Genomic DNA, 23,151 nt, shown 5'->3' on the forward strand with positions numbered 1-23,151 from the left:
CATCGTCAGGGAACAGGCGGCTGGCTGGGGTCCCTGGCCCGAGCTGGGGTGTCCTTGTCTCACTGGGGACCTCACTCCCCCAGCCCCTTCCTAAGGTGTGTGCTGTCATTTTTGATCAGGGAAGAGGCAATATCCCCCTGGAGAGGTCTGGAGGAGCCTTCTCTGCAGCTTTAGGCAGTGCAGATCTTGGGGGATCCATACCTGTGTCCAGATATGCCCCAGAAGCTGCTCCTGCTGCTGCCAGTGCTCTGGTGATTCCTTGTGTAGCAGATGATTTGATCTCAGAAAAGTCCAAGTTGTTGTTTTGTGGAGCCATTTCTTGCCTGTCCTCAGCTCCCCCACACCGCTGCCTCACCAGGAGCACGCTGGGGTGGATGGAGATTAAAGGGTAAACTCCAGGGCTCAGCCATCCGCTCCTACAGGATGTGAGCTCTTTCTAATTGTCCTCAATTAGAGACAGTGCCATTGCTCAGGCAAGTCTTCAGGCAGGAAGCAGAGCCCTGGTCCCCGCTGGGGTAGCCACCTCGCCCTGCACAGGGAAGGGCTGCTTGCTGTGGCCTTGGGAAGCCCAAGGGGCCAGCAAGGCTTCTCAGGGCGGGGAACAGGAGCTGCCCACCCAATTGTTTTTAGGAAGGAGTGTGGTGAGGAGATGTTAAAGCCAGAGAAAGGAGAAAAGGAAATAGCTCCACGAGTTAACCCTTTCCTGCTTGCCTCCAGGATGAGACATCGGTGAGCAGCGAGGACTTTGATATGAACGACTCCACATGGATCTCAGCTGACCAGCACCTGAACTCCAGCCTGAGCCCCAGCCAGGACGAGAGCATGCGCAGCCCGCAGAACCTGCACGGCCACGAGGACGGTGAGTCCCCCGGCAGGCGGGAAGAGCCCCACGCCTCTGCCACAGGATGTTTTTGTGACTGATTAAACATTAACCAGTCCTTTCTGATCAGGTGTCCCACCTGTGGGATGGATTTCATATCAGCTCAGAGCTGGCTTCCAGTCCTTCCAATTTAGCCTCTGGGTTCCTGCTCAGCCAGGGCCCTGTCCAGCTCATAGCTGATGGTCCTTGTGCCTGGAGCTGTCTCCCAGCCCCTCCAGAAAGCGGTCACTAAACCCCCTTCTAAGGGGAGGACTCCGTTCCCCACATCCTCTTCCCAGGTGATGAGGAGAGCACTGTTAGTTCTGAACACAGGGAGGATGCCAAGGTTTTGCAGCAGTCACAGGTTTCTGTGTTTGGAATGCTGCACCTTTGACAGGTCTTGCATCCCCCAGGCAAGAAATTGTGAATAATCTGCAGCAGCCACAGCGATGTTGTGCAGGGTGAACGTGGGTGTCTCCTCCCTCGGGGCGGGTGGTTGGAAGGGCTGAAAGCAGCACACGTGGGCTGGGTGGGAGGAAGAGTTTTGTGAAGAGCGGTGGTGTGTTGCGTCTGTGAAACATGCAAACTTAAAATACAAGAGCAAGTAAATAAGTGGTAGAAGTACGAGTTCAGGTCAGAGTTCATCGCTGTGATGCTTGGGAGGATTTAGTGGTTGGGCTGTTACTGGCTTTTGCTCAAGAGGTTGAATCCCTCATTGTCCCAGCCTGGCTGCTGCTCGGAGTGCAGGGAGGAGCAGAGGAATCTGAGGAACAACTGAGACTGGGTTGGTCCTGCTTTAAGAAAGGGGACTGGAAAACCACCCCTAAAGGAGGAAAAGGCTTTTGTGCTGGCAGGTCTCCCTGGGGTGGCTTTTAGCTGGTGGTGTGGCTAGTGCCAGGGATGGTAGAGACAGAAGGGGCAAGAGGGACACTGCTCTCTTCAGTCCCAGGGGACAGCAAGGCCACTGCTTTCTTCAGTCCAGTGAGTTGTGGCATTTCCGTTTCCATTGCAAATCTGCAGTTTTGGGAAACTGCTGGTTTTCCCTAGCCAGCCCCAACCCCGGAGCCAGGCAGCCTTGGTGAGGATGTGAAACCTGACTGCACAGCACTGCATCCCAGTGGTGGGATGGGCACTTCTGCTTGCCCAGGGGCCCAGGGGCCTGTGTCTTGGCAGGAAGAAGATCGTTTTGGTGGTGACACAGTTGCTCCCATGGACGCTTTTGGCTCTTCAGGATTAGGCTGCAGCCTCCACCCCAGCAAGCTCGGCGTCTCATCCCTGCAACCTGACTGGGTCTCTCTGTACCCCCTGAACTTTACCATTCTCCCATTGGGACATTTCAGGCTTGTCACTTAGCCCTCACCACTGAATTCCCAAGTCTCATTTACAATCTAGAATGACACAGTTTTGATCCCTTTGCTGAACACTGTTATTCAACAGGACAGTAATTTAATAAGGGACTCACGTATTTAGGCAAATCAAGATGTTCTCACTAAATCTAAATCCTCTCTCTCTCTGCACCCTCTTAGGAATTGCTTCCAATTTTTCATGCCCTGTGGTTTTCCTTCAGAAGCAGGTGTCCTCTTTGGGGCTCTTCTTGGCTCCTTTAATTTCTTTTGTAAGGTTCAGTGATGAGAAATAAAGCAGAAATAGACCCATAGGAATGCAAGTGTCCCTGGTGTCAGCATCAGCTGAACTGGGTAGACTTTGGTGGATCAGAAGTGATGGTGTCAAAAAAATAAGCAAGTCAAGCTCAGGGTGACAAATGAGACCCATACAAAAAAAAAAACAGGAATTGCAATTTTCACCAGGCTGTCACACTTCAGAAGCATTTTATGGACTGAGGTTTTGTGCCTATGGGAATGTCCATGATCTGTATTAGAGCTCTAAATACAGAATGATGCTGCCTCATGTCAATCCCTCTGCCAAACTGATGCTCCCACCCAGGAATGGAGCACACACAAGAGTGGGAAAGGAAGAAGAACAATGGAGTAACCCAGGAGGGCAGTGGGTGGTTAAGGGAAAGGAGCACGGAGCAGAGGAGCATGTTGTAGGAAAAGCAGATTACTGCTGTGGGGAAATGAACGTGCACAATCAAAGTCTCCACCACTCTTCAGTTTCCTCTTCTCTCAACCTATGAAAGCTCTTTTTTTTTTTTGGAAACAAATGTGTTTTCCGGGTTCACAAGAGCTTGCTAAAGCTGTGCAAAAAATGTGAGCAACCAGCCCACATAAGCTGTGGAGCCTCCTTGGAGCCTAATTGGCCAAGTTGCCAGTGCAGTGTGCCTGCACTGGGGCAGCCCAAGCTGCCCAAGCTTGAGGTTTGCCCACACCTCCTGTGCTCAGTTGTCCTCTGTGCCCTGCAGGGGTCCTGCAGAGCTCCAGTCGGTGGTAAAGTGAGCCCCACACATCCCCTGCAGCCAGGCTGGGCTCAGCTCCGGCTCATCCTCTGCAGCTCAGGCTGGGCTCTGGGCATCCTGGAGCTGCAGAGGGATCTGGTTGCACACCACGTCCTTCAGTTGGGAGCTTGTTCAGGACTGGATACTCTCCGCCTTCAGGAAAACATTTTGAGTTACTAAATTGGTCCTGCCTGCTGCTGTTTGACGGGTGCGATACTTGGAGTGTGTCTTCAGTGAAAGGCTTGCTAAAGTATAAAGTTTTAATGAAGAGCTGCCTAGTAGGAGAGCAGTATCGTCTGACACGCTTGTTAAAAAAGTCTTGTTTAAAGGACCAAAGCACCAGCTCCAGGTCTTTTCAAGGCCTGGGAGTGGCAAGTGCTCTTCTGTGGCATAGAGTAGTGCTGTTTGAAATCCAGAGAGGCGGGAGAGCAGGGAATTGTCGTCCCATGCTTTGATAAACAGGTACCTGCTAAATCATCAGAGGCCTAAAAAGCAGCTGGGACAAAAGCCAACACCTTCATTGTCCTGGGTGCTCAGAAGCCTTAGCCCAGTACAGCCGTGCTACAGCTGGTGTCAGCCCTGGAACTGCAGGGAGAACAAAATACACCTAAAGACTTGGGCGGGTCATGGACAGAGCAGGCACTGACAGGAGAGCCGGGGTCTCTGCTGGGTCAGTGGGCACACGGTGGGACTTAGGACACACCAGCCAGCCCTGAGCAGCGGCACTGAGCACACACACTCACTCCTTCCATTTTCCTTTGTTACTCATCCTGCGGGCCCCAGCACGGAAAACATGAAGCTCCCAGCGACATCCCTTCCCAGTCGGATGTTGCTCACAGCCTACGTGCCCGCAGGAAGCCGACGGCTGCCCAAAGCAGCAGCAAGATCAACACAAACTCTGCTGCTGAAGCGGAGCTATTGTGCCGGACATCCTGGAGGGACACATCTGCGGGAGCCAGCACACACTGGGAGCAAAGGGACCCTGAATACTGCCTCATCCTGCTGTCTGAGCCCGTCTCCATTCCTGAAGGCACCCCATGCACAGTCCCAGCTGAGCGCAGGTCCTAGGCTGTGGCACTGTTTTGCTGTGGCAGTTTGAGCTGGGCTCTGTCCATCTTCAGAGCCTGTCTGCTTCCACTGGCGAGCACTGCATTACAAACCTCCCAGTTCGGTCTGGTGTGAGGAGTTGGGTGGGGTATCCCACCACAGGGGTGCTGGGTACTCCACCCAGGCCTGCTGTGACTTTCTGGTGAGTGCAATGCCCTCAAAAGTAAAGCAGGAGTCAGACCCCAAACCTCAGTGTGTGACATGGCAAAGTGCTTGAACTCACACAGAAGAGCCTCTGTCCTGCCCGCTAACGGGATCCACCTTGCCTGGTCCCTGTACATCCTGCTGTACATCCTGCTCCACTGCCCAGGAGCAGTGCTCAGCCCACAGGCAGGGCTTGCTGCTCCCCAGCCTCTTTTGAAGAGCAGGGAAAACTCCTGGATGTATCGTGTGCTTACTCTGTGTGGGGAACATGGGGTTGCTTCATGGCACCATGTTGTTCTGATCCCCTTCTGCTGAGATTCCCACATGCCATCCTCGCTTGACTGGCAGTGTCCCTGCTGAGTCTGTTCTGCCCGGAGCAGCAGTGGCTAATCCAGACCTTGGAGAAAGGACTTTCTTAACCTACTTAACTGTGAAGGCACATACTTCTTGGAGGCATCCCTTGAGGCAGCTGGCTGGGGAGGCTTCTGGGTGTTGGGGACATTCCTCAGGAGTGCTACAAGGAGGGACCTCAAGGACATGTGGACAAGCATTATTTCCAGATTCTGTCCCAGGGGCTGGTAGGGTGTGTCACTCCTCTGGACACCTTGCCTTGGGATGTCAGGGATGGCATAGAGCTGTCCCCAGCACAGCAGTCTCTCTGCTGGTATGGCACATGTCCACAGCTCTGGGTCACACTGCTGGCACTTGATGAGATGCCCACGATGTGCTGCACATCACCAGCTCCCCTGAGCCACCAGTCTAGCAGAGCTTTTTGGGGAGGAGCAGCCTCTTGCCCACTGCTGACCAGAAGCCAGGCTCCATCCCCAAGTGATGTCCTACTCCACAGCTGCACTTCTGACAGCTGGCACCCGACCATGGGGCAGTGGTGCCCACCTAACTGTGCCTTCACAGGGTCACTGCTGCAGCATTGGGTGTCACACAGCTCCCAGGGCTTTCCTCAGCCAGCCTAGCCCTGCTCCAGGTGAATACAAATACCTTTTGTAAGCCACAGGGTATAGCCCAGCAGGCCATGGGCAGCTGTCTGTTGGCTGGCTAGTGCAGCAGGTGGCCTGTGAGCCCCAAGACACTTGCTTAGCCCAGGATGCAAAATCCTTACTCTTTCCAGGCCTTCTTGAACCAGTGTTGAATTTTGGCCCCCTAAAGCCTCAGCTTTAAACACGAGTAGGATCAGCTGCCAGGCCTTACTACAGCTAGACACAACCTTATCTCATTTTCATTAGGGATATATTTCCTCCTTCTCCAGGGTGTCCCCATGCCATGCTGGCTCCACAGCAGGAGTCAACAAACGTGTGTACCTGCCTCGCCTGAGCGGTCTGGGCTGGTGACTCCATTCCCGTCACCTCTTCCAGGGGCACATCTGCTCCTCCCAAGCAAAGGCCCTGGCCCGTGATAAACACCCTCCTTTTGGTGTCCTTTGAAAGTTGTCCTTCCCTGCTGCCAGGCTGAGGAGTGCAGCAGGGACGCTGTGAGACTGTGGTGGCTTTCCCAGCCTGGTACACTGAGCTCGGCTCCAGCTCTCTCATGACTGGTGCAGGCACTGCTGAGTCAGTCAGTTCATCCTGCTGGTGCACGGAGCAGGGTTTTGGGGGTCTCTTCCTTAATCTGGAGAAGAGATGATCACCAGGCTATGGGCAGCCAGCACCACCTGTGCCCCTCCCTTCCTCCCCAAATTGAGGACCCCCAACCAGAGGGGTGAGTGGAGACAGCAGGGTGAGCCCCACAGTGCTAAAGGACAGTCCCTAAAGGATTGGGGGTGCACAGCATGGTCTTTCTGGTGGTAGATCTGTGTTGGAGGCACCAGCTTGGCATGAATCCAGCCCAGACCCACCAAACTCGTTTGTTTGGCGTGGGGAGAGGCAGTGCCCAGGCAGCATGGGGCCAGGGCATGTCCCCTCCCTGCAGCAGGATCCGGGTGGCTGCCAGCAGCAGTGGCACAAGGAGAGGCTTGGTTTGTGCCACCTCCTTCCTCAATGTGAGCAAGGGCCAGCTCCTTGCTCAAGCATTCCTCGAGCTGCAAGGTGGCTGGAGGAGCAGCAGTGGGAGGGAAGGAACAGTGTTTGGGAGGAGAAGGGAAAACCGAGGGACAGAGAGCGTTTGTGACAAGGCTTCTCTGTGCAGTGGGAACTGACGAGCTTTGGTGCATGGGAAAATGTCCAGCACGAGGCTGGCGCGGTGAGATCCCAGTGCCGGAGGGAGCTGCTCCCTCGGGCTGGGCAGTGGAGCCGGGGGGAGACGGCACTGGGGGGCACCTTTCATGGCAGGGGACAGGGAGGCGGCCGCACAGCGCTGCCTTGTCCGGCCAAGCTGTCCCTGCAGACGTGCATTGTGTCCGGCCCTGCCAGATGTCTGGCTCGTCAAGGGCTCTGGTCGAGGCAGGGACCCAGGGAGGGAGTGTGGAGGGTGGACACTTTGTCTGGGACATAACGAGGTTTGCGTTAGCAAAGGAAGACAGGAAATAGAGCGTCTTAACTGGAACCTGGCCAGCCCCAGTGCACTGCAGCCCTCAGCCACGTTGCTTTTTTCTTTCTTATGCATCTTGGAGGCAAATGCTGGGCAGGACCTGGAGAAAATGGGCTCCGTGCTCTGACTGTGTGAACAGTGTGGGGCCAGGGCCTCTCCTGCCACTCACCATCCAGTCATGGGTGCGGGATCCCTGCAGTGGTGGTCCCTTGCCCCTAAAATGAGCATGGCTCTAACACCCGGCAGTGGCCCCCCCACGGGGCCCCCATTCCCACTCGGTTTCTCTAATTTGTATTAAGTATCCCTTCCTCGCAGGCTTTCCTCCTCCCCTTCTTCTCCCTTCTTGTCTCTTTTGTGAGTGAATAATTTATGGCACTTTTCATCTTCCTGGCTGTTGTTCCAGGCGGGCGGCGGTGGGATGCTCTGTGCCCTCCTGACAGCCACTCCCAGGCTGGGTGTGCAGCTCCATCCTTTTCCGGTGCCACAGCAGGCTGGAAATGGGACAGACCCACCCGCGAGCCGCAGGAAGACTCAGGTGTGGCAGAACCACTGCCATCACCCGTGGAGCCATAGCAGGCAGGGCAATGGCTGGTGGGTCCATGATGGCCCATGAGGCACCAAGGGTCACTGGTGGGACCTGGCATGGCTGTGACACCCACAACCGCCCAGGCAGGTGGGCAGCAGCCGAGGGAGGGCTGCCCCAAGGCCAGCCAGGGGTCCCATGGCAGCGGGATGTGGGCAGAGCTGGGAGGACCCTGGCCCACTGCATGGTGCGGGGCTGCGGCGAGGTTTCCGTGGGCCGCTGGCTCTTACATAAGCTCATTGTTTCCTGAGTCAAAAGAGTTTTTGTCTCCGCTCTGGAGATGTGACAGGAGGAGGAACAATTTGCCCCATTCATCTTTAACTCTGCTCTGGAGAGTGGTGCGGTGCCCTGCGCCGGCAGAGACGTTAAACCCAACCACTTCCCCGCCATAAAATCTCCCGGGGAGCAGGTGTTGGAAATCGCCCCTTCCCCTCCTGATCTCCTCAAATCCAGCGCCACAGAAATCAAGGATAATCCAGCAGCCTCTTCAAAATGAAAACGCTGAGCCCTGATTAATTCATTTAATAAGTGACTGATCCCCTCCTCCCCCAGCACCACGGCCCAAGAAGCCATTTTGCTTCTTGCTCTCCTGGGCTGAGGCACAAGGCTGCTCCCCCACAGCCACCTCACCAGCCTCACCACGTGTCTTGTCATGGTCTGGCCTCTGCAGAGGGGCCGAAGAGGGCAGCACTCCATGGACCTCAGGGCCAGCTGCCTCTGTTGGTCTCTCCAGCCTCACTTCTCCTGCACAGTGCCAGGGGCTGCTCCAGCTCCATGCAGCCCGTGGAGCCCCAGCTCGAGGGGATTAAACAGGAGAACGAAATAGTCCCGTTTTCCAACCGAAAGATCAAACCCGTTAGAAGTGACATTGTTTTTGCAGTTCCATCTGCTTCAATTAGGGCACGGGGGTGGAGCAGGGGGGCTCCCAATTATCCTCATTAGAGGGGCTCCTCGTGCAGCCAAGCTCCAGCCGCGAGCAGGGAGCTCACCAGGCTCGTGCTGGTTGATAATGAATATATTCATGGCTGCGCAGCCTGGCCTTGCTCGCCTGCTGCTGCTGGAGCCCTGCTCCTGACATGTGCTTTGGGCACTGCTGGGAGATGCGGAAAACCTCTCCAAGCTCCGGAGCTTGGTGGGTTTTGCTGAAATGGAGTGTGGTCAACACAGCCCCATCACTGCTCAGAGTCCTGACACGACTGCCAAAGCAACACAGGAGCCTAAACCTGGTCCCAGCACCCAAGGTGGGAATGCTCCTCCTACCTCTCCCCCAGGTCCTGCTCCCCAGCTCCTCTCAGGAATGACTGTGGGCTGGAGATACCCCAGTGAACCTGCCCAGGGAGTAGCCCCATCTCCATTCCTGGCCCATCCATCCAACAAGGAGACTGCAGCTCCCTCCCGAGCCCATCTGCATTTTCAAGCTGGCTGAGGCCATTCCCACTTGGACCCAAGGACTCACCAATTTGAATTTGTGGCCATTTCTCTACTCGCAATAGTGAGATTAACCCACCACTTTGTGTGTGGGCTTCTGGGAGAGCATAACATGTAAAAATACAGAAATAAGAAAACATCTGTAGCTCATGGGTTTCAAAACATCATTATTTACGTACATCCATCCTTGTATAAATTAAATTGTTTTTTTATTAGGTGCTGGCTACTGATACTAGATTCCCATTTCATTTCCTTATCCCACCTGGCAGGTTCCTAGAGACATCTTCCTCTTTGTTTGCAATATCTTTTGCCTGTAGCAAACCCAGGGTTCGTAAATGCAGCAGCATCGAGTGGAAACCTGACGTGCAGCTGCTGCTATGTGTGTTTTGTGTGACACAAAAGAAAACCTGAGACATGGAGGAATCGGGGCGGTCCAGGTGTCACCCCCAGGATCCTGTCTGGTGTCAGCAGCCAGTGCAGGACTGTCACTGCCTACAGGAATGGGGGGCCAGAGTTGGAGGCTGTGAGGAGGCTGGAGATGGATGGGCAAGGGCAGAATGGGATGCCCAGGTGGAGTGGGGGTAGTTAAGGCAGACTGGGGATGTCTGGGGTTGTTCATAGCAGGTTGAGGATGCTTTCATCCCTGCAGGGGTGCCCGGAGAAGGTTGGGGATGCCCAGGACAGGTTTGGGGATGTGCAGGTCAGGTTGGGGATGTTCAGGGCACGTGCACATTCTTCTCCCAGGTGACACCTCTCTTGGTGCCCTTGCCTGGCAGGGATTTTGTGCCATGGTGGGCCCCCAGCCCTGCTGGTGCAGACGGCCATGCCAGGGGGAGCCGAGGGAGGAGGTCCCCACCATCATCCTGGCCACGGTGCCGATTGGCCCAGCGCTGTTGCTGTGGCTGTGCCCGGGCCGATGGTGGGGCCTGGCCTACAGCTCGTGCCTCCGTGCACGGGAATAATTCTCCTTAATCCTTCCGAGAGGCATCGCTGGATGAGACTGGAGCCTCCCTCTGGGAGCCCCATCTCCCCTGGCGCAGAGAGCAGTGCTGGGGGAGGGACAGCCGCCATCCTGGGCAGGGAGGCCTCTGTGCCCCCAGCCACCTGCCCACTGCTGCTGGGGCCACAGCCAAGCCAGCATTGCTCCTGCACCCGTGCTGAAGGACAGAAAAACCCTGGGGTCCTCAGCACCAGACCAGTGCCCTGGGCCAGGAGGGGTGTGGGGGCAGGAGGTGGCAATGCCCCCCAACATCCTGCCCCTCCAGATGCAGCAGGAACATGTGGATGTGGTCTGGGATGCAGCCGCCCACTGCAGCCCCACCATTGCAAACACTGGGACAGGAGACTGGAGCTTATTTTGGAGAGGTGGCTTGGAGGGTGCCCCTGGATAAGTGCTGGCTGCTGAGCCCCTCTGGAGCCCCGCACTCCCTGGCACAGAGAGTTGGCACAGAGAGGGCTTTTGCCAGGACCCAGCCCCGTGGTGGGGCGGGTGACGCCTGCCACCGGCCTGGAGCACCCGGCACATAAACACCACCCCGGGATTAGGTCAGCTCTGGTCATCGCTCAGACGAATAAGTGGATCAGCACAAGGGAAAGGAGGGGGAGGGAGCTCTGTTGAGCAGGGAGCTCCAGCAGGGACCTTTTAATTTAGGGGCTCATGGGGCCAGGAGCCGCCTTGGCGCAGGCGCGAGGCTGGGCAGCGAGCGCTGGCGCCCGTGGCGGGGTGACTGGGGACACGCGGCGGCAGCCCCGGCCGGCCCCATGGTCGGCTGGGGTGCCCAAGTGTCCTCAAGTGTGTTTATTTTAAGGGATACAAAGTCCTGGGCCACTGCAGGGTCACCACAGCACTCGCCCAGCCTCGCAGGAAAGTTTCCCGCAGGTGCTGGCAGGGGGAGGAGGAGGAGGAGGGTGGATGGCAGCAGCCGGGCACCATCCCGCCGCCCTGTGCCTGCACACCTTTGGACCTGGCGCTCGTGTGCCAGGAGCCATCGGCGCAGGGCTGTGGCCACCCCACAGCCCCGGCCCATTGTCCCACGGTGGCCGGGCCGGGCGCGGGGACGGCCATCTGCTCGTCGCTGCCGACAGCTTCTTTGTTCACCGCCCGGCGCACGCTGGCGCAGGAAGCGGCTCCCACGTGCTTCGCCCTTTCCCTCTCGCGGAGGCACCTAATGAAATAAAGGATTTACTGCGGCAAGGGGGAGGGAAGGGAACAGGCTGAGCAGTTTGAAATGTCGTGCCTGGCCCCAGGGCTGGGCTCCCTGGCCAGGTGCAGGCAGGGTGGGTGCAGGCAGTGCTGGGCTCTCTGCCACTGCTGGGCTGTTCTTCAGGAGCCGCTGTGGTGGGAGCAGGCACAGGCAGGGGGATGGTGCAAGGGCCTGGGGTGTGAATGCAGCCAAGATCTGTGCACTGGGTGTGCGTGGCAGCGCCATTGCCAGGGCCCTGACCTGTTTGTATGGTGGAGAAAAGGCCTTGCATGTGCTGTGGGGATGGCTCTAGGGCGTGTGGAAACTGGGAACAGGAGTGTCCATGTAGGGTATAGGTTACTTGGGCTTTGAGTGAGACAGGAAGGACATCATGCAGCCCCTGTCCCCTCCCTGCAGCAGCATGTCAAGGAGGAACCTTGCTGGGTGGTGTCAGCTGTGAGCAGAGCTCCTAATGCTGCTTCCAGGCACCATGGATTCAGGGTTTTCCCACCCAAATGAGCCTGTCCTCGTGTGTCATCCCCATGGCCCAGCACTCTGCAGAACTGCATGTCCCTTAACCACCAGTGCTGGAACTTGTCACTTCCCACTGCACCCAGCCCCAAACTGGGCCAGGAGGATGGCAGGGGACCTGGCAGGGAGAGGCAGTGCCCCTTTCTCCTCCCTGCAATGCAAACAGAAACTGAAAAGGACCAAATTCCAAAGTTCTTATTCAAGCCCAGGCACCATGGCCAAGGGCGGAGGCGTGGGGACTGTCACCTGCAGAGGGACGGGTGGCCCGGGCATGGGGCACGGCAGCACCTGGTGTGCTTTGAGGATGAGGGAGTGGATCCCTGTGACAATGGTCTTGCAGGCATGGACACCAGCACCTGTACTTCCATCTGCTGCCTCCCAGGGCCCAGAGCGCAGCAGTGCCAGCCTGGCTCCCAGTGGCAACTCAGCCACCAAGTGAACCCAGAGCAGCTTCGGGAAGGTGGTGGTAGGGTGCCAAGAGTGTGACACATATCCCTCCTTGCAGATGACTCCTCGTCAGAGAGCTGCAGCGGGAATGGCTCCTCCACCCTGAACCCCTCCACCTCCAGCAGCACGCAGGGCGACAGCGCCTTCCCCGAAATGAACGGCAATGGCACCACAGCCCCCATGGACTTCACTGCCTCTGCTGACGACCAGCCCATCAACCTCTGCGACAAGCTCACGCCTGCCCACATCACCCCTTCCTACCAGTCTGACAGCTGCAGTGCCGACGGGCTGCGCAGCAGGGTCAAGTACGGGGTGAAGACCACAGCAGAGGTACGGCCTGGGATGCTCTGGGAGAGCCAGGGACATGGCCCACACCCCAGCCGCCCCAGAGCTGGGCACTGCAGTGGGCTCACCTCACCCCTGACTAGCTGTGCCACAGCCACCATGTGACAAGGAGTCCATTCACGCTGGCTCAGGCAGTGATTCCCACAGGATCAGGCAGAGTCATGGCCCCAGCAGCCAGAGCTGTCATTGGGCCACCAGGCTTGTTGAGGTCACCATGCTCCCCCGTGCCCAAAGCACGCAGGGGAGCCTGGCCATGGGTTCATCTCCCTTGGGTTGCAGGGGGACCTTCAGGAGAGGGGACAGACATGGTGAGACAAGGAGAAAGGACAGGGGCATGAGGTGAGAGCCGCTGGTGGTAACCCCTGTCTCCTTTCAGTCCCCGCCATACAGCTCTGGCAGCTATGACTCCATCAAGACAGAGGTGAGCGGCTGTCCCGAGGACCTGACTGTCGGCAGGGCCCCCACAGCTGATGAAGATGATGATGACCACGACGACCATGAAGACAATGATAAGATCAATGACTCGGAGGGGATGGACCCGGAGAGGCTAAAGGCCTTCAATGTAAGGAGAGCTCCACAGGGAGGGTGAGCCCGCCTGCCTTCCATCTCAGGGTTCCCACCACTTGTCTTCTCATTTGCAGATGTTCGTGCGCCTTTTTGTGGACGAGAACCTGGACCGGATGGTTCCCATCTCCAAGCAGCCCAAGGAGAAGATCCAGGCCATCATTGAGTCCTGCAGCCGGCAGTTCCCCGAGTTCCAGGAGCGGGCACGCAAGCGCATCCGCACCTACCTCAAGTCCTGCCGTCGCATGAAGAAGAACGGGATGGAGATGGTGACTGGCCACCCCAGTGCCCTGCCCTTAGTCCCAGTGCCCAGGGCAACACATCCCTGAGCATCCTCTCTGCTTGTGTCCCTGCAGACCAGGCCCACGCCGCCTCACCTGACCTCAGCCATGGCAGAGAACATCCTGGCCGCCGCCTGCGAGAGCGAAACGCGGAAAGCAGCCAAGAGGATGCGGCTGGAGATCTACCAGACCTCCCAGGTACAGTGCTGGCAGCTGGAGGTGGGCGGGGAACAGAACTGGTAGTGTCCTATGGTGGAGTCAAAAGTCTGAAAGTCTGAAGGGCTGCAGAACAGAACCCTCTGGTGTATCCTGAGACTCAGGCCAGTGGGGATGGGAATGCTGGTTTGGGTTGGGCACACTGCAGCTGCAGGACACCAGGCATCCTTGCACTGTCCATCCTGCTGCACACAGAGGACAGCCAGGCTCCTCGCTGGAGTAGGTCTGTGTTTCCCCTGTGCAGGACGAACCCATCGCTCTAGACAAGCAGCACTCCAGAGACTCCACAGCCATCACGCACTCCTCCTACTCACTGCCAGCTTCATCTTACTCCCAAGACCCAGTCTACATCAATGGAAGCCTGAACTACAGCTACCGTGGCTACGGGTCCCTGGGGGGCAGCCTGCAGCCCCCTGCATCCCTCCAGACGGGCAACCACAGTAATGGTGAGTGGCTGTGCGGGGGGCACAGGAGCCCACCCTGGCTTCGCCTCTGCCCCAGTGCACCAGGGGCTCCTGGCATCTCCCACTGCGGGATTGAGCTGGTTGCTGGAGGAGAGGCAGAGGCTGCTCCCACAGAGCTCCCAGTCCTGGCAGCACCTCTCTCATGGCTGCAAAGAGCTGCTGCTCCAAAATCTCCTCTTGTCCCTTCTGTCTGGTGGCTCTGCTCACGTCATCAGCAGGTGGTTAATTGTTGAACTGCACTTGGAAGGACGGTTTGGGTGGCACTGGTGGAGGGAAGGAGTGTCACTTAAAAAAAAAAGGAGAATTCATACCAGATTCTCTGTTAATTATTAACAGGGGCGGGCGCCTATCACTGCCCTGATCTCGTGCTGGTATGAGCCGTTCTGCTCTCTGGGATGGGGACAGGGTGGGGGGCACAGCCATAGCTCAGGAGGGCTCTGAGGGGCTGGGGACTGCCTGGGAACAGCTGAGAAAACAGGACTGATGCTGCAGGGCAGGAAGGTGGAAGGAGAGCTTAGGCAGAGATTGAGATTAGGAGCAAGTGAACAGAGCAGAGAATCCTGGGCCAGAGCAGGGCACACAGGAAGGCCCCAAGGTACCTGGTGACTCACCCACACCTGGAGCAAGAGGTATGGGATGAGACCAAGTGCTCCCTCTGGCTCTGTCCTGCAGCAGTGGTGGCAGGAGGGGCTGGATCCCTTGCCAGTCCTTGTCCAGGCCTTCTGCAGTCCCCGGGTTGCCATTGTCTGTCCTGGTGCGCTCTGGGCTCCTGCCCCAGCCCACCCCGACCGGAGCCAGGATTTGGAAGGATGTGATTTCCGGAGGCCTGAGAGATGCCTGTCTGGGATTAACTCTTATCATCCCTTCCTAATGCTTCTTAACCCTGAATAAAGATCCTGTCCCGGCCTCCAGCTGCTGAGACCTAATCCTCACAGCAATGGTTCCTCCCCAGAGCAGCACAGGCACCCGGTCCCCACTGCCAGGCACCCTCCTTCGGCTCCTCCATGTGAGACAGTGAACATGCAGGAAGGTCCCTGGAGGAACAAACAGGTCCCAGGTGCGGCACCCAGCCTTTTTTCTTTCTAGGGGATTTTTAAACCTCTGTTTTGCAGTTGTCTTTTTCCCAAGCTCTTGCCCAGTCCTTCAGAGGGAAGAACACTCTGCAAGGAGTTGCGTCTTCTCCTCCCTCTGAGCAGAGGCCCCACAGGGCTTTGCTGCCCAGAAGTGTCTTCACCCTCCATCCCCCACCTCAGGCAATTCTTGCTCAAGCCCACATCCCTGTTCCCAGCTCCTTCCCCCTTGGTGAGCTGGGAAACAAGCTCAGGCTCAGTTTACTGCTGCCTTTTCTGCCCAGTGAAATTGCTTTCGCATGAGAGCCTCCTCCTTCTCCTCCTCCTCCTCCTTCTCCTCCTCCTCCCCCGCTTTGAAGCTCTGGTTCTCTTGGCATGGAACACTTCTGCTGGTGCTGCTCCTCCCGCAGCTCCAGCATTGCTTTCCTTGAATGCTTTCCATTCCACCCGGGGCAATGAGCTTCCCTCCCTGCCGCCATCACCACTGCCACCACCTGGACTTGGGGGCAGCTGAATTCTCCCATCCTCGTTTGCAACAGCCACAACTCTCAGTCCTTGCTCCGTGTCCCTGGTGTCCCATGGCTGCATCAGGCCACCCAGCAGGGACTCAGCCATCCCAAAGCCTTTCTCCAGCATCATCAACTGCTGCATCCGCCTGCAGCATTTCAGCTCACAGCCCAGGGATTAGTTCAGTGTCTTCTCACCTTCCCTCCAGGCTGCAGCCTCAGCAGCCTCCTCTCCCTGACTACTATCTCATCTGTAATACATCTCTTGGCACTTCTCTCCTCATTTCCAATTGATTGTGTGTTTCTTGCTCTTTGTTTTGCTTCTCTTACTTTGTCCAACATAAAGCTAAGTCCACTCTTTCCCCTGCCTTAACTTTCTGGTGTCACTCATCAAGATAAACCAGGGAAGCACAGCCCTTGTGGGATGTTAGTCCCCATATGCAGAGGGAAAACCAGAACCTGGAAGGTGATTTTGATGGTGCAGGTGCCAACAGGAGCTGGCTTGCCTCCCAGCAGACCCTCTCTTCACAGAACTGTGAACCAGGCTGCAGGATAGGATTTTGTAATATTGGCTCTGAGACCTCTTTTATAGAATTGCAAAATTGTTTGGTTTGGAAGAAGCCTTGAAGTTGACTTCACTCCAACCCCCTGCCACAGGCAGGGACAATTTCCACTAGAGCAGATTGCTCCAAGCCCTGTCCAACCTGGCCTTGAACACTTCCAGAGATGGGGCAGCCACAGCTTCTCTGGGCAACCTGTGCCAGAAATTCACCAATCTCACAGAGAAGAATTTCTTCCCAGTATCCATCTAAGCCTGCCCTCTGTAAGGTTGAAGCCATTGCCCCTTGTTCTGTCATTCCATGCCCTTGTCCAAAATCCCTCTCCAGCTCTCTTGGAGCCCCTTTAGGCACTGAAAGGAGCTCTGAGGTCTCCCCAGAGCCTTCTCTTCGGGCTGAACAACCACAATTCCCTCAGCCTGTCTCCCTAGCAGAGGTGCTCCAACCTTTGTAGCACCTCTGTGGGCTCCTCTGGACCTGTGTTCCTGTTGCAGAGGCAGTGAGTGGCTGCTCTGGTGTCTGTGGGAGCAGGAGCTCCTCACGTTATCTGGGCACAGCGGGGGCCTTCCAAGTGGTGCAGAGGTCTGGAATCACAACAGGATGAGCATGGAAAAGGTTGTTGTGCCTGAGTTTCCCTCTCACTTTTCCTTGGCAGGTCCGACCGATCTCAGCATGAAAGGTGGGGCCTCCAGCACAGCCCCTTCCAACAGCACCAGCCGGGGCATGCAGGCGGCCCAGCTCAGCCCCACGGAGATCAGCGCCGTGCGGCAGCTCATCGCCGGATACCGGGAGTCGGCGGCATTCCTGCTCCGCTCTGCAGACGAACTGGAAAACCTCATTTTACAGCAGAACTGACTCCCCGTGTCTGCGTCGCTCCTCGGTCAACAAGACAATTTATACCTGCTAGAAAGAGGCTCCCAGCGGTGTCCTGCTCAGGACCACCATCGTCCTCCCACCACGTGGTGGGCACATGTAGTTTTAGAAGGTGGGATCCAAAAGACCTGTTTTCTTTTACACTCCAAGCACCTGGGACTTCAGGCACAAGGACACGTTTTGGATCCGTACCAACACCCGTGCCTCCGGCCGACCAGAAGCCAACCCTGGAGCTTGGAAGGATGTGGGACTTTGAAGGGCAAAAGGGAGCCTGGGGAGGTTTGGGGCTGCAGATGTATTTAGAATAACCTTTGTGGACCCAAATGTTAGATTCCCATCCCTGGATAATTTCCAAGTCTTAGGTGAGCTGAATCACATATTTATTGAGAAATGGACCCTCCTCTCCCCTTAGTAATTTATTTTTCTGAAAATGGATTCTTTTGAGTTTGTACAGATTGCCAGTTTTTTGTCTGTCTGATCAGAAGGAATTTATTCCTGTGAAATAACACATTCCATATCACTACACTACTAATTTCCAGGCAGCTCTGCCTGTTTCTCTGGTGAACCCTTGTCCCACAGGGAGCAAGTTTGCCATCCAGCCCTTGACATCGAGGCTGCTCAGCCTCCAGTGAGCGTAGGTGGGAGCTGAACAGCAGCGCAAGCGTCCTGCTTAGGCCTTTGTTCTAAGAGGTCCCGTAGCAGCAGTGGGGTCTGAACCTCCTGCAGAGACTCGGCAAGCTCAGCAGACCTCCGGCTGGAAGGACATCTCGCACTCATTAAAGTCATTGCAGATAAGAGAAGGAAGGAAGAAAGGAAGGAGATACCTGAGAAACACTGTATTGCGGTCACCATCCGTACTCTACCTCACACTCCATTGTGGGCTTCTTCCAGGACTGGCGGCGCCGGTCCCGGGGGTCAGTGAGTGTTGCAGACATGGGGATCGTGCCGAGGAGGCTGGAACCTCCGGCTGGGTCCTGCTGCGCCCGGCCGTGCGCTCCGCTCCGTCTGCAGCCAGCCCGGGGAGCAGGGGAGATGAACATCCCGCGGGGTGTGAGGCACGGCAGCCCCAGGGCTCACCCCAGAGGTGAGCTGGAGTGGTGACAGCCGGCTTCTGAGGGAGAGACCGGCAGCACTGAGCAGCAGAACTGACCAAGTCCTCTCTGGGGCCCAGGATCCTTCCCCCTCCCTGCTCACAGTCCTGGAACAAGCCCGCAGTTCCCAAAGTGTGGAAGAACCGTAGTCCAATGACCATTCTGCCCTATTTCCACCCCCCCCACAACGATGCACTTCGTTTTGCTCAGTGCAATACCTACTGCCAGTGCTGCTAACCCAGGGACCTCGCTCCGGCCAGGGGTGCTGAGCCCAGCCCAGCAATGCAACGTGCTCTGGAGCTGTGCAGAGACCAGCGAGGGTCCCGCTGCTCCCTGTCCCCTGCAGCCCCCCCCGCTTGGCTGAAGTCCACACCATGAGATAGAAACTCGATAAGTGTAAAGCTGTTTTGTAGGTAGAAACTTTCTTGGTTTGGAGCCGGTTTTTATCTTATTTTTTGACTACTTGGAGCCAGTGGCTGGGGGCTGCTGCTCCGGTGGCCAACACTGGTGGCACAGGCTTGAGCAGCCGCCGGTCTGGCCAGGAGCAGGCCTGGGCAGTTCCCCTGTACCCTCTGTACCCCATGATGCTCCACACACTGGAAGAAAAGCAAAACTTTACCCTGCTCTTAGTCTCAGAACAGAAAAAAGCTGCTGGCTCCTGAGGCCAGGTGTGCCTGGCCCCACAGCAGAAGGGATCAACCGTTGCATTGACTGTTTTCCCCAAACCTTAAACTTTCCGTAGCATTTGGAGAAAAGGGACCCAGCCCCTCACCACGGGTGCAGCTGAGGGGTCAGTGCAGAGACGAGGTGATGGTGGCTCTTAGACCTGACCTGATGCTGGAACCAGGAGCATCGTGGCCACACCCATCCCCTCCTGCCCGCAGCAGCGGAGCGTGGGGAGGGGGCCCCGGGGATGCCAGCCCCCGGCCAGGGTTCAGACTTAACGCTTTCCCCAGCACTTCAGAAGCCTGCTTGGTTTGTCCACTGCATCCTCCCATACTTGGAATTTATGTAAATATTTATTTTTGTGTGAATACCATGAAGTAACAAACCTTTGACAAAATCTGTAACTGCAGCCATTTGTGAAAGTCTTACCGTTCAGGCAGGAGAGGCAGAGACAATCGCTGTCCTGGGATTCTCCCTCTCCGTGGTCTCCCACCCACGCCGGTGCCTCCCTCCTCGGCAGAGGCAGCGGAACCTTTAGCCATAAGTTTGCCATCAGCTTGTACTGAAACAGAGGTAACCCGGGGGCACATGGACAGACCACCAACAGCCACAGTTGGGTTAAGTTTCATTTATCCAAGTCATTCCTGATCACCTCTGAACCTGTCTCGGCACATGTGGAAGTTCAGGAGCTCTCACACGTGGTCAAACTGCTGTAGAGGACACCGAGGCCACGTCGTGAAGGAGGGTGCCCAACACCGCCCTGTCCCAGCACCTGATGTTCATAACCTGCAGCTGAATGGTACAGACTCAGATTCCCAAAGCCCTGGTGACAGCCAAATCTGGGACAAGTTGTAAAACAAACGGGATTGACTCCGAATTTCTGTCAGGGATCTTTTTTTTCCCTTTTTTTTTTTTTTTTTTTTTTTTTTTTTTTTTTTTTTTTTTTTTTTTTTTTTTTTTTGGTGAGCCACAGTGTTCTGGTTCCTTTGACATGAGCTCCACAGACATCTCCATGCTCTGCAGCTGCTCCGTGTTCCACCGTGGCTCCCTGTGCTCCAGGACTGTTCACAGCCACATTCCTGCACTCTCACTGGGCAGAACGGGGTCAGGAATTGCTAGTCCAGGTTCTCAAGAAGAAGGAACAAGCAGGAGCAGAATAGACCGGCTTTCCGGATATCTGAGAGGTGGAAGGAGAATGCTGGGTTAGCAAACGGTCTGGATGGTCTTGGGTTTGGTTAAGAAAAGCTGATCACTGGTCGAAAAAAAGAGATTTTTTTTTAAATTTTATTTTATTTCAACACACCCATCCTGCCCTGGATGTGCGGTTCCCGTGACACTGTTTCTCTATGGGGGAGCGTTCCCCAGGGTTGTGAGCAGATGTAACTTGTACCTCCCCGATCCCAAGGGCCACTTCCCTCCCGGAGCGGCCGTCGGATTTAGTACCAGTTCATGAAAAAAAAAAATGCTGCTTTGAACTCAGAGGGTTAATATACATTTGATTTGTAATTTTTTGTAAAACTTTTTACAAGGTAGCATAGTATTTCACCAGACACCAACTACAATCCGTCCATGGTCTGATTTTTATATAATTTAGTGGTGCTTTAGAAACTTTTGTTCGGTTGTTTCAGAGCTGCACAGCTCAGTTCTTCGCCTGTATCTACCTAAGACCAATGTGAACCTTTGTATTTTTGCTCCTAATTTTGGACTCAGTGAAAGTGTACTGTTTACATGTACAGAACTCCCGACCCCGTGTGTTCTGCCAGACCTGCTGTTGAAGAGGAAGCTGCCCCTCACCCAGTTCGTCTGCTTAACCCAGCCACAGCCTCACCCACCCACCGCCATGCGCCCGCCCCGAGGGACACCCCACCAAACCCAGACACCCTTTAAGCAATTTTGGGTTTTGCACAAGCTGTTGTATTTTTTTTCCCCCAGTAATTTTGCAGATCGGCTGCAATTCCAATTGGGAGCTGATCCGGAGCTCTGAAGCACCAGATCTGGGCAGTGCTGCTGCCTCCCCGTCCTCCTCCTCCCACACGGGCGGGAGGGCGGTGCTGCCCGTGGGGTCCAGCTGATGTAGGGGAGCAGTGGGGGGAGCAGGGGAAAAACACTCCTGAGCAGAATTGGGAATATTTTAGGGAAGGGGGTGAGCTCACCCAAGCCAGCTGCTGGCTTGGGGTGGAGGTGGGAGCGCGGTCCCACGGGAGGCTCCCAGCGAGGCAGAAGAGGCTCTTTGGGAAGCTGGTGCTTTCCCGAGGGCTCAGAGAGAAAGCGTATGGCACTTAATCCAGCTTCTAAGGTGACACTTTATTGCTTAATCAATTGATTCCTTTGGAAATGATATTTTTGCAGATAGGCACCTATGCAACTTCATGTGGCTCTTAAGCAGATGAGCACTTCCTCCTCAACGAGCTTGATAAGAGTTATTTGTGTTATATACTGTGGATTTTTCCAGTAAATGTGGCTTAATATTTTAATTCTTAGAATGTGTGTCTATTATATATGTGATGCAACTTAATTCTGTTCTGTTTGTGGAATGATTAGCACAGGCCAACTCCCTGTCCCCTCACTTAACAAAGACCAATGAGCTGTTAATCGAGCTGTTATCTCCATGGTATTACTTGCTAAATGCACTGATTTCATAAGTATGTGGAATCCTTTTTTTTTTTTTTTTTGAATCTGTATATCATATATAAGACTGAATCTACTTAATAAACACTGTATAACAAAAAGGGCTTTCTCCTCCACTGTCGAGCCCCGCTGGGTGCTGCTGGCCCCAGCGCTGCCCCTCGTCCCAGGCCCTGTGCGAGAGGTTGGTGCCATCAGTCACCAGAGCGGGATCTAAATTTAGGTGTTAAAAGGAAGAAAAAAAAAACCAAACCAAAACATGTCTCATTCCTGTTGACATAAGCTGTGCTTTCCATTCCGTAACAGACAGCGCGGGTACCAGAGAGAGCAGTGGCAGCACTCACAAAGGGGGCAAGGCACCAGTTTTATGCTTAACTTATATTTTGACAAAATTAATTTTGTGAAGTGTCTGGTTTTTGTGAGAAAAAAAAAAAGAAAAAAGAAAAAAAAAGTTTTCATTGAAGTTTGTGCAAAGTTCTCCCTCATGGAAAATACTGATTTTTCGTTATCAGCTTTATTCACTAAGTATAATAAACCTTTGCATCCATAACTGTTCCTCTTCAAGCGCTGTATAGATACCATCTCCTGGTTTGGTCATCAGGAGACCCAGAGGGTCCAAGGGGTTTGCAGCTTCCGTGGAAATGCAGCTGCCAAGGGTGTGGGGATGCTGGCCGGGCAGGCGGGTGGGCTGCCCCTTCCTGGGATTTCTTGTGGCTGCAGCCGGGAGCGAGGCCAGGAGGACCCACCTGAATGTTTGTGCTTGTAAACGACCACCTGGGACAGCACATCCCAAATGGAGCATCCACAGAATTCATTTATGTCTGACAGCACAGCACCAGCGGCCCTGTGTCCCTGACACCGTTGTGTCTATGACTGAGCTTTGCTTCCACATTTCCAAGGGAGCATGGGAGCCACAGGGATAAGCAATGCTGGGCCACACCAGCTGCAAACCAGTTGGCATCACCTGCTGAGGCTTCCACAGCCCCGTGGCCAGACTGATTCAGGATGTCCCCATGCCTGCAGATGGCCCCGCCAAAAATGGCAGAGCCAGAGCCAAACAGCAGCCAGGCTGGGAGAGAGAAAATCTGTTACATGGCAAACAAGTACCATAGAGAGAAAAAAAAGGAAAAAAGTGTATTGCTCTTCATGAAATTCTGATGTTAATGGGTTTTACTCTTGAAACCCCCAAGCTCCCCTATTCCAGAAACAGCTAATCCTGAAGCCATCACCCCCCCCACCGCAATAAAACAGGAAAGGATTAAATACTGAGTTTTAAAGCTTGGCTAAGTAACAACTCTACTCATTTTTTTGCATTCCCTGTATTTAGCTTTTTTAGATTATCCAGGTATTCTGTGTGCAGATAGCCTGCCAGAGTCAGAACATCAGTGAACCACCAAAAACCACAGAAGTCCTTTTTCACCCCAAATGCTGGTGCCAGACCATCTGCTGCCCCAGCCCCAGCTCGTGTGTGAGGCCATCGCTGCTGTTCTGCAATGGCAGCGCTGTGGAATGCCAGGAAGTCAGGGATTGTGTCACCACACAGATCTCAGCACCCCCACAGCCCCAGGCAGGAGATCCCTGCTCGCCCTGCAGAACCCAGACACATGAATCATAATTCATGTTATTTCCTTACTGCCCAGAAAAGAGAAAGGACTCAGCCATAAAGTGAGTTTCCAAGTAGTTTCAATCAACTGCAATTGGTATCGCATTTATGCTCTTGAGAAACATTTTTAGT

The 23,151-nt window shown here is 55.2% G+C and overlaps 1 protein-coding gene across 3 annotated transcripts in view; it reads left to right on the plus strand.

Annotated features, from left to right (window-relative positions):
- The window catches only part of NOL4L (nucleolar protein 4 like), a 46,422-nt gene extending 24,456 nt beyond the window's left edge, over positions 1 to 21,966 (plus strand). For all 3 annotated transcript variants that reach the window (XM_053992910.1, XM_053992912.1, XM_053992911.1), the window contains 7 exons: positions 718 to 859; positions 12,217 to 12,488; positions 12,880 to 13,065; positions 13,145 to 13,336; positions 13,424 to 13,546; positions 13,809 to 14,010; positions 16,817 to 21,966. In XM_053992910.1, the coding sequence (XP_053848885.1) occupies positions 718 to 859; positions 12,217 to 12,488; positions 12,880 to 13,065; positions 13,145 to 13,336; positions 13,424 to 13,546; positions 13,809 to 14,010; positions 16,817 to 17,016 (1,317 nt within the window). In that variant the 3' untranslated portion in view covers positions 17,017 to 21,966. The remainder of the gene's footprint in view (positions 1 to 717; positions 860 to 12,216; positions 12,489 to 12,879; positions 13,066 to 13,144; positions 13,337 to 13,423; positions 13,547 to 13,808; positions 14,011 to 16,816) is intronic.
- Positions 21,967 to 23,151: the final 1,185 nt, after the last annotated feature.

This window comes from Vidua macroura, chromosome 17 (genome assembly GCF_024509145.1).
Source record: "Vidua macroura isolate BioBank_ID:100142 chromosome 17, ASM2450914v1, whole genome shotgun sequence".
Taxonomy (NCBI): Eukaryota; Metazoa; Chordata; class Aves; order Passeriformes; family Viduidae; genus Vidua; species Vidua macroura.